The 14,517-nt window shown below is 38.1% G+C and overlaps 1 protein-coding gene across 1 annotated transcript; it reads right to left on the bottom strand.

Annotated features, from left to right (window-relative positions):
• Positions 1-481: 481 nt before the first annotated feature.
• On the bottom strand, positions 482-14,179 carry LOC105466831 (neuromedin U receptor 2). The gene is made up of 4 exons (XM_011715911.3): positions 13,414-14,179; positions 7,100-7,184; positions 4,386-4,511; positions 482-1,446 (listed from the first exon to the last, which is right to left on the bottom strand). The coding sequence occupies exons 1-4, from the start codon at positions 14,137-14,139 to the stop codon at positions 1,172-1,174; spliced, it is 1,212 nt and encodes a 403-aa protein (XP_011714213.2). The 5' UTR covers positions 14,140-14,179; the 3' UTR covers positions 482-1,171.
• Positions 14,180-14,517: the final 338 nt, after the last annotated feature.

Genomic DNA, 14,517 nt, shown 5'->3' with positions numbered 1-14,517 from the left:
AGACCACTCAGACTTTCTTTGTATCAGCAATAAAGGTGTTTTGTTTTCTTACAATAATTTATGTGTTCACTAGAGTAGAACTTTTAAATTCCTTTAAGAGCTTTTCCTTTGTATTCAAAACTTGGCTAACAGCTACAAGAGGCATAGCTTTAAGCCTGTCTGAGTTTTTTTACATACTCACTAAGCTTAATCCTTTCTAGCTTTAGATTTAAAGTGAGAGACTTGCCACTCTTCCTTTCTCTTACACTTAGAGGCCATTGTAGGGTTCTTAACTGGCCTAATTTTAATATTGTTTTGTCTCAAAGAATGGGGACAAATAGGAATAGGCCCATGGAGAGGGACCAAGATGGGGAATGGCTGGTGGGTGGAACAGTCAGAACAACACAATATTTATTAAGCTCTCCATCTTCTATGGAAGCAGTTCATAGGTTTCCCAAAATAATTACAATAGTAATATCAGAGATCACTGACCACGGGTCACCATAAGCGCATAGAATAATAATCAAGTTTATTGTTAGAATTATGAAAATTGACACAGAGACATGAAGTGAGCACATGCTTTTGGGAAGAAAGGTGCCAGAGCGTTGCCACAAACTTTCAATTTTTTAAAAAGTGCAATATTTGAGAAGCATAATAAAATTAAGCAAAATAAAACAAGGTACGCCTGTAGACTGCTGCCAAGGGACACTGATGTGGGCTTCTCACATCACATAAAGTAGAACAGTATGTACACATCTTCCTTCTGTGGCTTACAGTGGCCATTGGTAGCAGGAGTGACAGTCTGACTTGGAATGTAGATGACTCAGGACAAACCAATTCCAATAATGGAAATTAATCAAGGTATAGGTGCCATGCTTTTCCAGTCATGTTCTTGCCATGAACTAGTGAGGGGCACGAGGCAGTTAGAACAATGAAAAGAGAACTAAAAATCAGGCAGTTCTGGGTTTTGAACCCAGATCTAACTCTGAGTTTTCACATTTATTTTAAAAACAAACAAACAAACACAAAAACTAGCAATTGTTACATGAGTTGTAGGAGCCATTCTACTTCTCTAATATCATATAAGATGGCATACATTATGGGATGTTCCTCTCTGAAGTTCTGAGGCATAGAGGAAAGTCAGCTCTGAAAGAATTCAGGTTTTGTGAAAGTGGTAGCTTTGATAGTTTCTTCATGACATCTGTTCACTAGAGAGGGCTGTTGAGAGGTGAGAGTTGTGCATGGATGACTGACATGGGAACTGGGGACCTATATCTTCGGTTAGCTCCACAAAGTGGCATTGTGTCAGGAAGATGTTCCGCTGGGCAGGTGGCACCTGTGGGTCACGCTGGGAGTGCCACTGTTTGTGGAAAGAAGAGATCACATTCTGGAATGCTGCCTGGAAGCGGCGAGACAGTAGGTTATAGATAATGGGGTTGACAGCTGAGCTCAGGTAGAATAAGACACCTGGAATGCAGGAGATTTAAAAAGATGTGCTGAGAAGAACCTGAGTGACAGGCATGAAGGGAGAAGCATACATATTTACAAAGGCCTAAAATCCCTGTGATTGCCTCTTTTGGAAGTGATAATACATACAAGCCTCTAATTGAGAATACAAAATACTCTTAATAGATCTTCCACCTGTGCACTAAGCAATCAAACACAAAGATTAAAGAGTCTTGGAGTAATTTAGGCTGGCATGGGATCTCTCTGAGATGTTCAGCAACTTTCTTTGATCCCTACTTGTTTAATTAAAGAACATGTTTCCATAACACGAATGAAAGATGCTTAAATATCAGAGGGAAGAGAAATGTTTGTATCTCATTGGAATTTTACTTAAATCTATAATTTGGAATTGCAAGTAGTGGAAGAAGGTAAATCAGCCAAGGCTTAGTCCCTGCTGAGACTCCTTATAATGCTAAGATATGGCTTCAAAGAAATATTCCTTAGTGTGCTGTTCCTACCTACCCTTTTCCCTTGATGGTTCCTCTACCTTTTGAAGAATTGTATTTTACCATTTATTTCCTCTACCAATTACCCTTCACGTTGTCATTTTCCTGTTTGGAATACACTCTTCCTTTATTGTCTTTTAAAATTTTATTTCTCTAAAGCCCAGAATGAGCTCAAGTTTGGGAATCAGAGGACCTAGTTTCTGATCTTGGCCCTCACATATCCTGTGGCCTTAGACAAACCCTGGCACTTCAGTTTCTTTCTCTGTAAAATGGGAATGCAATTTCCAGCCCAACTCACCTCTCTGGATTATTGTGAGGGTAAAGTTAAGATACCATCCACAAAGAGGCTGAGAATGGCTAAGAATGTAAAACAAGTGATGGGTACTATTGCCAAAGAGTTCCTTGTTGTCCTTATTTATGTGGTTCAGGACATTCAGAGTGCTATATGCCTTGTTTACAGAATAAACATGGAAGAATATTAAAGGAGAACATTTCCATGTATTAATACTATTAGTTCATTCAGAAAATAAATATTGATTTAACTCTTATGTGCCATGAACTTCAAGGCACATTGGGAGATAGTGAATTTAGACTTTGTTCTCCAAGATCTTGGAACGGTACTACAGAGACAAGATTTATGGGTAAATTAAATAATTAACAATACAACAATACCAAGCAGTATCTGTTAAAAACAAATATGAGATAACAAATCATGCTATAGCAATTCACATAATAGCAGAAACACAAGGACTGTGGTGGTCATAAAAGATTTAGTGGGGGGTGATTGAACCCTAGCCAGACCTCAAAATGGGTAAGAGATCGTTAAGGAAGATAGGAGAGGGTGATGCAAGTTCAGGGCATAGCACGCACAAATATTCAGAGGCAGGAATGGCCACATGGTGCAGGAATAACGTGCAGAACTCTCTAATTACCAGTTTGATAAGTAGATGGTCTATGAATAAAAATAATAAAAGTTGGGGGATTAAAAGGCAAGTTGGGGGCATTTTCTGTAGGGTTTAAGAGATTTAGACATAATCTAGAATGCTAATATAAAAAAGGGGGAGATAGTATCTGAACAGGATCATGTCATTATTAAAGCTATAACTTGAAAATCTTAAGATAATTGCCCTGATGCATCCAGAGATATGTAGTCAACTAGTCAAGTCTCATTTAACCTTGTAGTGCTTTCTCATTTATTTAAATGTTTCTGTTTTCTGCAGATTAACCAAAAGGATAAACTGAGAGGTATACATATTTTTGAGCTTTGGTTGCAAATGGTTGAACAGGAAAGTGCTAATGTCCAAGAATAAGCTATACATTAGGCCTGCTGAGTACAAAAAAGAGGGTGACAGAAAATAGATAATATACATGATATTCAGTATAGATGTCATTGTTTCTACTTTGTGCACATCTGGAGCTTAATTTATAAAAGCTGACTTTATCTTTCCTTTCCAGTGATATCTTTGATAATCTAATGAGACCACAGAATCAGCCAGTGACCAGGAAAGGTGGGAGGACAGAAGAGGTCTGAGCCTAAGGCTAACACTGAGTTAGCTGTCACTGACTGAGAAAGAAGAAATTGGGTGGCCATTCTCTGCTCCATTTTAGTAGAAAGAACACTGAACTTGAAGTTAGGTGACTTGGGTGTATTATTTGTTAGCTAAGTGCCTTAGGGCAAATCGTTTCTTCTTGTGGAAGTGTTTTACTTTTGACTATACGATGTTAATCATAATACCCACCTAATGACCTTTTGATGATTATAGAAAGATATACAGCAGTTACAGCTTAAAGAGCTCCTTAATGTCTATTACTGCATTTGCTTCTTACCATCAGTCCATGGTTTGTCTACAGGAGGCATTATTGCCATTTTACAGTTGAGGAAACTTTGGTGTGAAGGCAGCCATGTTCTGCAGATCACTCAGAATAGCAATGGTGAAATTGGGGTACAAATCCAGGTCAACTGACTTACTGACCTTTCCACCATGCTTTCCACAATATACTATAGTATCCTCAACAAGCAGAGTCACAGTAGTCTAAAAGGAGAACTTGGTGACCTATGAATACCTTTTGGTTTTCCTTCGTGAGGATATAATACTTACCAAAGGCAATATAAGATTTCAGGAACATGGATGTTTACCAAAAAAGAACCAACTGAATTGCATGGCCATTTGGAGCATAATCAAAGGAATCACTCCTTGACCATTTTCCTTCTGTAATCATCACAGTTGGAGTTGAGGTTTTCTATAAAGTAGCCTTGAAAATAGTGATCTGGTATATATGTATTTGGACCAGTACCAAACATAATCAATCTTTTGAATAAAAGAAAAATCGAATGTCTTCATTATAGCATGGCAGATCCCTGTGATAAATTGGAGTACTTAGGCATTTAAGCAAGATGAAGAAGTTGCTGTTACCTGAATACTAGTCATGCACCAAATTCAGCTAAGGTTTTACCTGACACCACATGGACGAGGTTGAACACAGCAGCCAGGGATTCAGTCCACTCCTTCACAAAGCTGAAGAAGAGTCGGTCAATGTGGAATGGGGCCCAACAGATAGCAAACACTAAGACCAAGATAACTGAAAATGGATGATAAATGGGAGAGCAGAAGGCAGTCTGTGCAAGGATAGGTATACAATGCTCACTCTGAGTCAATCATTTCTTCTAGCAGTTTTTCCCTTCAACTTTGTTAAACTGTAACAGTTATAGAGGCAAACTAGATCCCAAAGAGCCTCAGTACAAAACATTTAAAACACGAGAATGAATTGTATAAGATCTAGGATCAGTTTTCCATAAGATTATACAAGATTTCTTGTATAATGTAAAACTTTTTAGAACATTTAAAATAGTACTTAATTCATTTCAAATTCCTGAAAACATCTTATTGTAAAAGATAAATAATAAACTGTTAAATGTATATATAAATTCATCTTGTTATTATAGGAATAATTAGAAGTCTCTCTGAATTCAGTAATTTAAAATTCTGTAATGGGTAGGCAAGGAGAAAGAAGAGATCAAACAACCACAAGCATAATAGTACTTTACAAGTATCTTTTGATTGGAAGGGATGTGTCTGTCATATTATAAATTGCTACAGCACAGAATTCCTTCCAATCTCTTATTTTCACCTACCAAAACAGAGACTGGTGTTACTGTAGTTTCTCTTTGGGGCATTTAAGCACCACAAATTTAAACACACACACACACACAAACTTTTTCTTTTTCCTTTTAAAGTTGTAAATACTTTCCTTTGCTAGACATGATGCTTGGGATTTGCCTAAAGATAATCTTTTGGGGCTGGGGGAAAGATAAGGGTATACATGAAACAAGATTAGCTATGAGGTGATACTTTCTGAAACTGGGTGATGGGTACAGGGGTATTCATTTTACAGTTTTCTGTACTTGTGTACAGATATGAAGTTTTCATAGTAAATAGTATTATACATACATTTCCTGTTGGCATTAAACACATTCAGAGTAAGTTGTTTGCCTGTGTGGTATGGTTTCAAAGATATCTGTAGGTTTCTACTGAATTTGCTAACCCAAGAAAAGTCCCTAATCTGTTCACTACTGCCTACAATTCCCTTTAATTAAAACTTTAATTCCTGACAGGCATGGTGGCTCAGGCCTATAATCCCAGCACTTTGGGTGGCCAAGGGGTGGATCACCTGAGGTCAGGAGTTCAAGAACAGCCTGGCCAACATGGTGAAACTCCATCTCTACCAAAAATACAGAAATCAGCCAGGTATGGTTGCACATGCCTGTAATCCCAGCTACTCGGGAGGCTGAGGCAGGAGAATTGCTTGAACCTGGGAGGCAGAGTTTACAGTGAGCTGAGATGCCACTGTACTCCAGCCTGGGCAATAGGGAAAGACTCCATCTCAAAAACAACAACAACAACAACAACAAACAACTTTAATTCCTGTTAAAGTTGAACCCCATACCAAGGCAAATACTTTATAGCATATTCTGTTATTGTGATTTTAATATGAGTGAGCTTCATTTTTTTGTTTTGTTTTGTTTTCTGTGAGAGTAGATTATGACCAAGGAGAAAAGGGTAGGGATAATGAAGAAACTATGTTTCTTAATAGAGAAAGTCAAGTGCCAGGAGGGGCTAAAATATTTCCAAGAAATAACTCTTACAATCGAGAAGACCCACTTCAGGGACTTCACAGTTTATTTTTTGTTCAGAAATGCTGTATAGTTACAGTGAATGTTTCATATGCATATTAGCCTGGATGATTCATTGCTTCTAAACTTTAGATTTTGATTTGCAAAATATATTATAAATCTCCTTTCCCTCATCAGTAACTCTCATACAGTAGTACTGCATCATATATTTTTATAGCATTCTTTTGGGAGACTGTGGCTCAGTAAGTGAATTTTTAAAAAGGTCTTATTTATTCAAAAGTATACTGTTTGAAACAAAGTTATACAATGTCATATGTGAAATGGCTACTTGGAGAAGCTTGCCAGATGTTCTTAATCTGGAACTAAAAGATCCCATAGAGTCTATGAGTATCAGGGGTTGGTTCATGACCTCCTGAACTGGATTGTAAAATCTTTTGTGTATGCATATTCATTCTTTTTTTTTTTTTTTTTTGGAATGGAGAGTCTACAGCTTTCATCATATTTTAAAAGAAATCCATAATACAAATAGGTTAAAATCCTGTTCATTTCACAGAGGGGGAAAGTGAGGCTCAAAGGCTGAGAAAGTGAATGTAATTTACAAACCACCACACAGATTGTATGTCAGTGGATAAAAGTGAGCGTGTTGTTTTGAGGGTTCAAAACCGAAAATGAAACAAAACAGACAGGTCCTAGAAGCTTGAAGAAGCAAAGGAAGACAGATCACCTAGCATTGATATAGACCATTAAGGAGGTGTCTTCATTATATATATATCTATATATATATATATAATGTAGCATCTATATATATATATAGATATATATATAATGAAGACACCTCCTTAATGGTCTATATATATATATATATATATATATCTATATATATATATCTCCCCTTTGCTCCTTGATCTTAATCTATCTCATAAATACTGTTTCAGGGTAAATTGGAACCTACCCCCAGCAGCATTTAGTTAGTACCAAATGTAACTCCTTTGCTCTTGTGAACAAAACAAAACAAAAACCAAAATGGAGCACTTACACAGCATCTTGTTGACTGATTTTCTGCAGGGTCTTTGAATATTTGCATTCCCTTCATGTGCCTCAAGTGATTTGTCTTTCTTTAGCTAAAAGGGAAGTAAGTTGGGAGAGATGGTAAGAAAGAGAAACATTTTTCCCTCCTGTTAAAATCTGAGAAACATAACTCAAACACTCATTTTGAACACAGAAGAACTGGGACCTAGAGAAATGTAAGAATATGTTAAATGTTTAACAGTATGTTGAAGGTGGAATTGGATTCAGGTCATCTACTCAACTGGATAAATGATTGTGGCCAAGTAGTAGCGCAATCATGTTTCATATACAGTTACGTGGAGCACTGGCTGTGTAGCATGTTAATAGGTGTTCCATGAAAAATGTAAAATTCTGAAGTTCAAGAAAAGTTAGACAGGCTTTTCAATCTATTCATTCACTCATTCATAATTATTAGACATCTGTTAAAGTGAAATCCCTCTGCTATGTGCTGGATAAATAGTAGAAAACAAAAACAGGAATTCTCGCCTCCAGTATTTATTGTGGATCTTCTCAGAGACTTAAATATGCTGATGGGCATTATGAATTTTCAAGGGGGACAGTGTATCAACTTTCCACTTAAACCCCTGTCTACCTTCCACACTCACATCGCCTACTCACATCTTAGCCAAAAGAAAGATAGTGTTTCTTTGACTAAACAATATTTTCCCCAACCATTTTCAGTGGATTACCTTGTACCATTTTGACAAACACAAACTGGGAAATGTTGTTTTAATATTACAGTAATATTAATTACTGAAAAGAGTATATGTGTTTCTGAGTTAAGATGTTTAAAATGTATTCATCCTTGTTGGAAGATATGGAGATCCTTGATGTAACATTTGAAACTTTCAGCTATCAACACTACTTGTATGCACAGTCTTCCTTGTTCAGTTCAAGTCCTGCCTGTTCCCAAAAGATTTTGACGGCCACTTTAGCCCACTGTCTTCTTCTTCCTTTGAACTTCCACAGCACTGAAGATCTACATCATTCATCCAGTTGTGGAAGTTTTTCTCTTTATTCTACACATTTTTTAATTTGTGGGGATGTTGGCCAAATAAAGGAAGCTTTAAGGACTCGTGATAAAATACCATCAAATATCCAGAAGTTAGTATAGTACATAGTGAATATATATTTGCCCATTGATTCTCTATCATTTACTTCTTTCTTCTCTTACTAATAGTACCCTAATTCTCCCTTAGGGAATGTACTCCTTCCCCATTCTTAATCTTTAATTTGGATAGAGGTGTCACTCAACTTCAGTTCCAGGTATATGCCCTAAACAATTTAGCCAATCAGCTTGTCTTATCCTCCAGTCACAATGATTGAATAATGGGGACCAATGAGATTTCAGATATTTGCTTATACTTCTGAAGATGCAAGTTTTTATTTATTTTTTATTGGGGCTGCCAGAGGGAGTCCTTCTCTGCATATGAGATCTGGAATTACAAAAGTTATTTTTTTTCTACCACAAAGAAAAAGTGCTTGGAGCCACCAAAAGATGACTGTGTGCAGTTTGAGGTTGAAACCAACACCATGGACAAAAAAAGCAAAGAAACAGAAATAAAGCTAGGTTTATAAGGAGAGTGTGTGTTTTATTTAATGAATCTTCACCAAGAGCTAGCTCTGCTTCTGAAGTTTTCATGTCTATGCTCCCTTTGGGATTTACCCAGGGTTGGAGTCTCTCACTGGCAATGTAAAAAGTCCAGGCTAATTGATTGAAGCCATCAGGTGGAACGAAAATTTAACTTATTTTATACAGTCACGGCAGTAGATTAGAATCAATCTGTTTAGTTACAGGCAGATAGATTCTAATTCAAGGTAAGAAATAAATATTGATTATGTGCAATAATGGAACAAACTGCTATAAGAAGCAATAATCTTCCTGGGCTGGATAGCATTTTGAAGGAATATTTCAGAAAAGGTATTTAAAATTAAATAGACTTGGAAGAGTGGGTCATTAAACGTTGCCTCTAAACTTCAGCAAATCCATATCTGGTCTTCCTAACAAACATATATGCTCCTTGCAGTTAGGTAGCACTCAGGACCACATAGGATCTAAAGAATCCTCTTGGATAACATATGAACCTGGCCATTTGTCTCTTGAATATATCAGAGTGTTCTACATGTATCTGTGTCTTCATAAAGTAAAGGATTAAAGACTCCGTGAACTTAGGACTAGACAGGAAAAATCTGAAGGTGAAAAGTATTGTTAATGCAATAGTAAAACAAAGTCATACAGGTAGAGTGCTTATCTCAGTGCCTGGCACATGATACTCAGCAAGTTGTATATTACTGCGATTATGGTGATTCTGATTATTATCCAAAGCATACTAAACAGACATCAGAAAAACTGATTTTTAAAAAATAGAGTTGTTTGTTTATATATGTGAGGTTACGTTTATGGAGTACTGAGTCCCTTTTGGAAATTCTTTTCTCATTGTTACCACTCGCTCACAGGGAGTGCCTGTACAGATACAAAGAAGAAGGCAGATACACTGAGAAGAAAAACACATTCAAGGTTAGAGCAATGCATCAAACTTCAAACTTTACTAACTCATCTTAGATTAAATCTGTTAAAGGTTCTAATTATTTCATGCCATTTAAAAAGATTGTGGTTTTTACAGGATGAAGTTATTCTATTATTTTATTTCAGTGCATAATTAACAACAATAAAAAATATTGAGATATATTAGTCACTTCCTGCCTTGTGTTTAACAATTCTCAATGGTAATTTCTCCACCCCAAGGAACAATTTTTAAAAAATCAAACATCAAACAAATAGTTCACACAATGTTTTTATGAACAGGCTTCCTGTAGCAGCATAGTTTACACTAAAAAGAAAATCATGTGCTGATGAATTGTTGCTTATCTTGCAGCTTCCTTAGTTTCTAGTGACACAACTAGCCAACCAGAGGAAGAGTGAAAAATTGATTACTTATGTATGGTGTACATTGTTCCAACAGAATTTGGAGTGGTTGGCAGAATAGAATACAATCAAAACAGTTAGTCTAGACAGTATTAAATGCTGCTTTATCATTGAATAATTTCACTTCCCTACAGATGTTTAGTAAAGTAGATACTCAACCATTCATTATCCTTCCCCACCCCAAAACTTTTATTTTACAACTCAGGTTACAAAAGGAGGAGTGAAAAATTGTGATTACTATTACTAAATATTGTGATTATTAAAAGTTGTGATTACTATTACTAAATAGTGTGATTACTAAAAATCATGATTACCTTCGTTAGCTACATAAGAGAAAAGTGAAAGGGAGGTTCGTGAGGTTATTATTCAGGTTGATACATTATGCTGATCAGTTGTTTATACTGCTTGAAATCACTCCACCAGATGTTCGTTTATATAGTTTGTGGGACTTAGTTTCAGAATACAAAGATTATAGGTTTTGTGTAAATATCTCTATAATCTTAACACAATCTATTTATTAAAAAAAAAAATCAGTGCAACCCTGTGTTGGCATGGTTGAATTCTGCTGCAATTCATACATCCATCCTCATTAGCTCAATCATGAATGCAGCATGCAGGAGATGTAAGAACTAAATCAGACTGTCACTAGAACTTCCTCCCAGATGTGGAGGAACTTGCCCTAGAATTGTCTATTTTCTCTCTATATAATGTTCAAATCCTGGAGAGCAGCTCAGTGGTGGCTGTGTCCTGGAATGATGCAGTGTGACTGAATGCTGAGCTATGAGCACAGATACGGGTTTCCTCCTTCTTCCCTGGTCCTCTGATTTCATTAGTCTTAGACTTGCTGCCTTCTGAAAGCAGTGGGTCCCAGAGTCAATCACACCTTCAAACTTTCCAACAGAGTCAATTACTTAACAATCATTAGGATTGCTTATATCTCTTTGAGATAATATTTACAAGTCTTTGTTTTAAAGGTAGAGAAGCTAAAGCCCAGCAACGAAGGAAGTAATTTAGCCTCATTCATTCACTGAGCTTACAGTCTAGTTGGGGAGAAAAAAATTAATTAAGGAATCCATAAGTATGGAATTGTAAATTGTAATGAAGGAAAATCACTGAGTCGTGAGCACCTACAACAGGAAACAGGAATGCTCAGGAAATCTGGGAGAGCTTCCCTGAGGAAGTGTGATTGAAGTATGACATAAAGAATAAATGAGGGTTAGAAAGGCAAAAGGGTAGTGGTGGCAGACAGTAGGAACATTTCAGGCTACAGGTATATTGTACATAAAGGTCCTCAGGTCAGTGACACAGAATAGGGTCTACTTTTCCTGACTTTCAGTATAGAGATTTTTAAATTCTTCTAGGAGTGACTTTTAAGCAGTTAGTTTCTTTCCTGGTGTCCTCTGGTACCCTGGATAACAGCTCATCCTTCCTGAAAACAGGCTATCAAAAGTTGCATTACATACCCAAAGCAAACCAGGGTGGTTTTTAAACTTCTGTTTGAGCTATCACTTAGCTCTTGATACAAGGTAGCTATGGACTTTTGATAATAAAACACAATGAAACTGATTGTAACAGATTGGAAGAGGAAATGTGCATTTCCTACTCAAAGTTAAATATTTTTCCCAAATTGACCCAAAATAGGTGATTCTTTGGTATTGGATGAGATAATACTAAGTTCTGGGTGGGTGTTTCTCATAGGACTTTCTTTGGAGTTGTATAGAAGTCTTTTCGCTTGAGTGAGAACTGCAGGACATTCTTAAGACATGGCTGTGAGCTAGTGCGGGGTGGTACATGTCTCCGGGAATATAGGTGCTAGCCCTCCAGGAGGGGACTGGCACAGCTCTCTGCCTAAGTAGATTTACTCTTGTGCCCAGATGTCTGTGACACTTAGAATTTGTTCTTCCTACTTAGACCTTGCTATTCACCTTAGGGACAATAGGTATTCAAAAAGACTACCATTGGTCACTCACTTCTGACAATCAGCTTCTCAGAGATGGACTGAAATAGGAGTATATTCGTTGTCATATAACATATGATGTCAGAGCCATCTCAAAGCAAATAATGTGAGTGTGATGTCTGCTTGTCCTCTCATTTAAAACTCACATTGCTTCACCTCACAGGTTGTTTTTTTTTTTTTCTTTTTTAAAAGGAATCATAGACTGTTAGAACTAGAAGGTACATAGATATGATCTGATGTAACCTTTTCATTTTATAAATGGGAAAACTAATTCTAGGAGAATCATGTGGCTTGCCTAAAGGCATTTTATGTGTCTGCTGTAGATCTGGGAGTCTAAATGGTCTCATAACTGTTTACTACACAGGCTATAATACCTCCCTTAAGTGGGTGTAAAATTGTCATTGTCAAAAACTTTTCTCTTCATGAATTTGGGTGTAGAATATACCAGAGAGGAATTACATAGCCTCATTCCTACCCTTATTAAAAATAGTTTCTCTCAGTTAATTTATTACACCCCCTTCTGAAAAAGAAATCAGTTTATCACCATAAACATAGGAAAAGAACCTCTAATTATATATGTTGCAAAATAAGTGATATCTTTTTCTTAATTTCAGATAACTCTTATTCACATTTTTTTTACTCTATCTCATGTGCTGGTTACTTCCTTATCTCTCAATCTGTACCTGCTCAAAAGAAGCTCAAGTTATCTCAGTCATGTCATTAATATATATGACTATATATATATTATATATAACTATATATAAATAAATAAATATATATATATAGTTTTATTTTGTTTTGTTTCAACCTCATTTTAATGAAAGGGTCAGAGCAGCCACAGGAAAGGTCTGATTTTAAAACTGAATACCTATCTGGGACTATAAAATAGTCAGGGATAGTTGATAGTTTGTGTTATACTCAGACCAACTTGGTGTAGAGGAAAATCTCAATGCAGGCAGTGGCCGGGGGCTGGAAAGTGATAACAGGATGCGGAGGAGTCTCTCAAGCTGTGGCCACCTCACCCCAGATCGCCTGATGTGCTTTTTTACAATGAGGCTCCACCTCAGACCTACTGAATCCCATTTTCCTGGGGGTGAGGTATCCATATTGCTACCCAAAGTAAGTTTTCTGGATGGTTCTTAGGAACATTTAGATATGAGAACCCATATCTTATTTAGATATGAGAAGACGAGCTAAAGGAAATGATAAATAGTGGTGGTTACCATTCATCTCATTTGAGGCAATTTCTTTAATGCCTTGATTTCCCATCTGAGCTCATTCTATTTTCCCTCTGTTCCCTTCCATTTCTGAATTTCCCCAATTCTAAGTTTTTCTCTGAACTTTGAGCCTGTGAAAACAGAAGGGATGCTGCCTTAAGCCAGCCAGCCTAGATACTCACTCTGAGTGCCATGAGGTAGTAGAGGACACTGATGACAGTCATGGGGAGGAAGTAGAATAGGAAGGAGGTGACCTGGATGATGAAATTGTAGATCCACATGGGCTTGATGACCGTACAGGTGGCCGAACCTGGGACCAGGGACCCATTGGGGAAGTAGTGGAACTTGATGCCGTGGATGCTGGTGTTGGGCAGGGAGAAGAGCACGGAGAAGCCCCAGACGACGCCGAGGATCCTGAGAGCCCGGCGCCGGGTGCTCTCCAACTTGGCGCGGAACGGGTGTAGGATGGCCACGTAGCGCTCCACGCTGATGGCGGTGATGCTGAGGATGGAGGCGAAGCACACGGTTTCAAAGAGGGCCGTCTTGAAGTAGCATCCCACAGGCCCGAACAAGAAGGGGTAGTTGCGCCACATCTCATAGACCTCCAGGGGCATTCCAAGGAGCAGGACCAGGAGGTCAGAGACCGCCAGGCTGAAGAGGTAGTAGTTGGTGGGCGTCTTCATAGCCTGGTGCTGCACAATCACCAGGCACACCAGGACATTGCCAATGACCCCCACCACAAAAATTGGCACATACACCACAGACACGGGGAGGAAGAAGTGGCTGCGCCGAGGTCCGCAGAGGAAGGCCAGATACTCCTCGGTGCTGTTCAGGTGTTTCTGGAATGGATCTTCCAGTTTCTGCTGGTAGATCCAGGAAGCATTCTGAAGTTTTTCCATCCCTGACATTAAAATCCAAGGCCTGAGCCTCCCCTGGTACGAGGCTGTTTCAAGCTGAGCCAGGAAAAATAAAAAAAAGAGAGAGAGAGAAAGCAGTCAGGAAAATCACAGGCTTAGTGAGGAAGGCTGGGAGAGAGTGAATGTTTCAGCCTCAAAGGTAGGCTGCCTGGACCGCCGATCCCTTTTGAAGAGTCCCAAAGACACAAGCCCCTCCCCTTCACAGGCTGAGGGCCAATGAGAGTGTGTCAGGCTGCACCGGAAGAGAGGAGTGCTGGCTTTGTGTCAGGGAACAGGGGAGGAGGCGGAGACCTCTCTCTGAGTGGGAAGGAGCTGGGAAGGCAGAGCTGACACAGAAGAAACCACTCTGACTTCATGGATGGGCATTTT

This window comes from Macaca nemestrina, chromosome 6 (assembly GCF_043159975.1).
Source record: "Macaca nemestrina isolate mMacNem1 chromosome 6, mMacNem.hap1, whole genome shotgun sequence".
NCBI lineage: Eukaryota > Metazoa > Chordata > Mammalia > Primates > Cercopithecidae > Macaca > Macaca nemestrina.
This window is presented reverse-complemented; position numbering and strand designations above follow the sequence as displayed.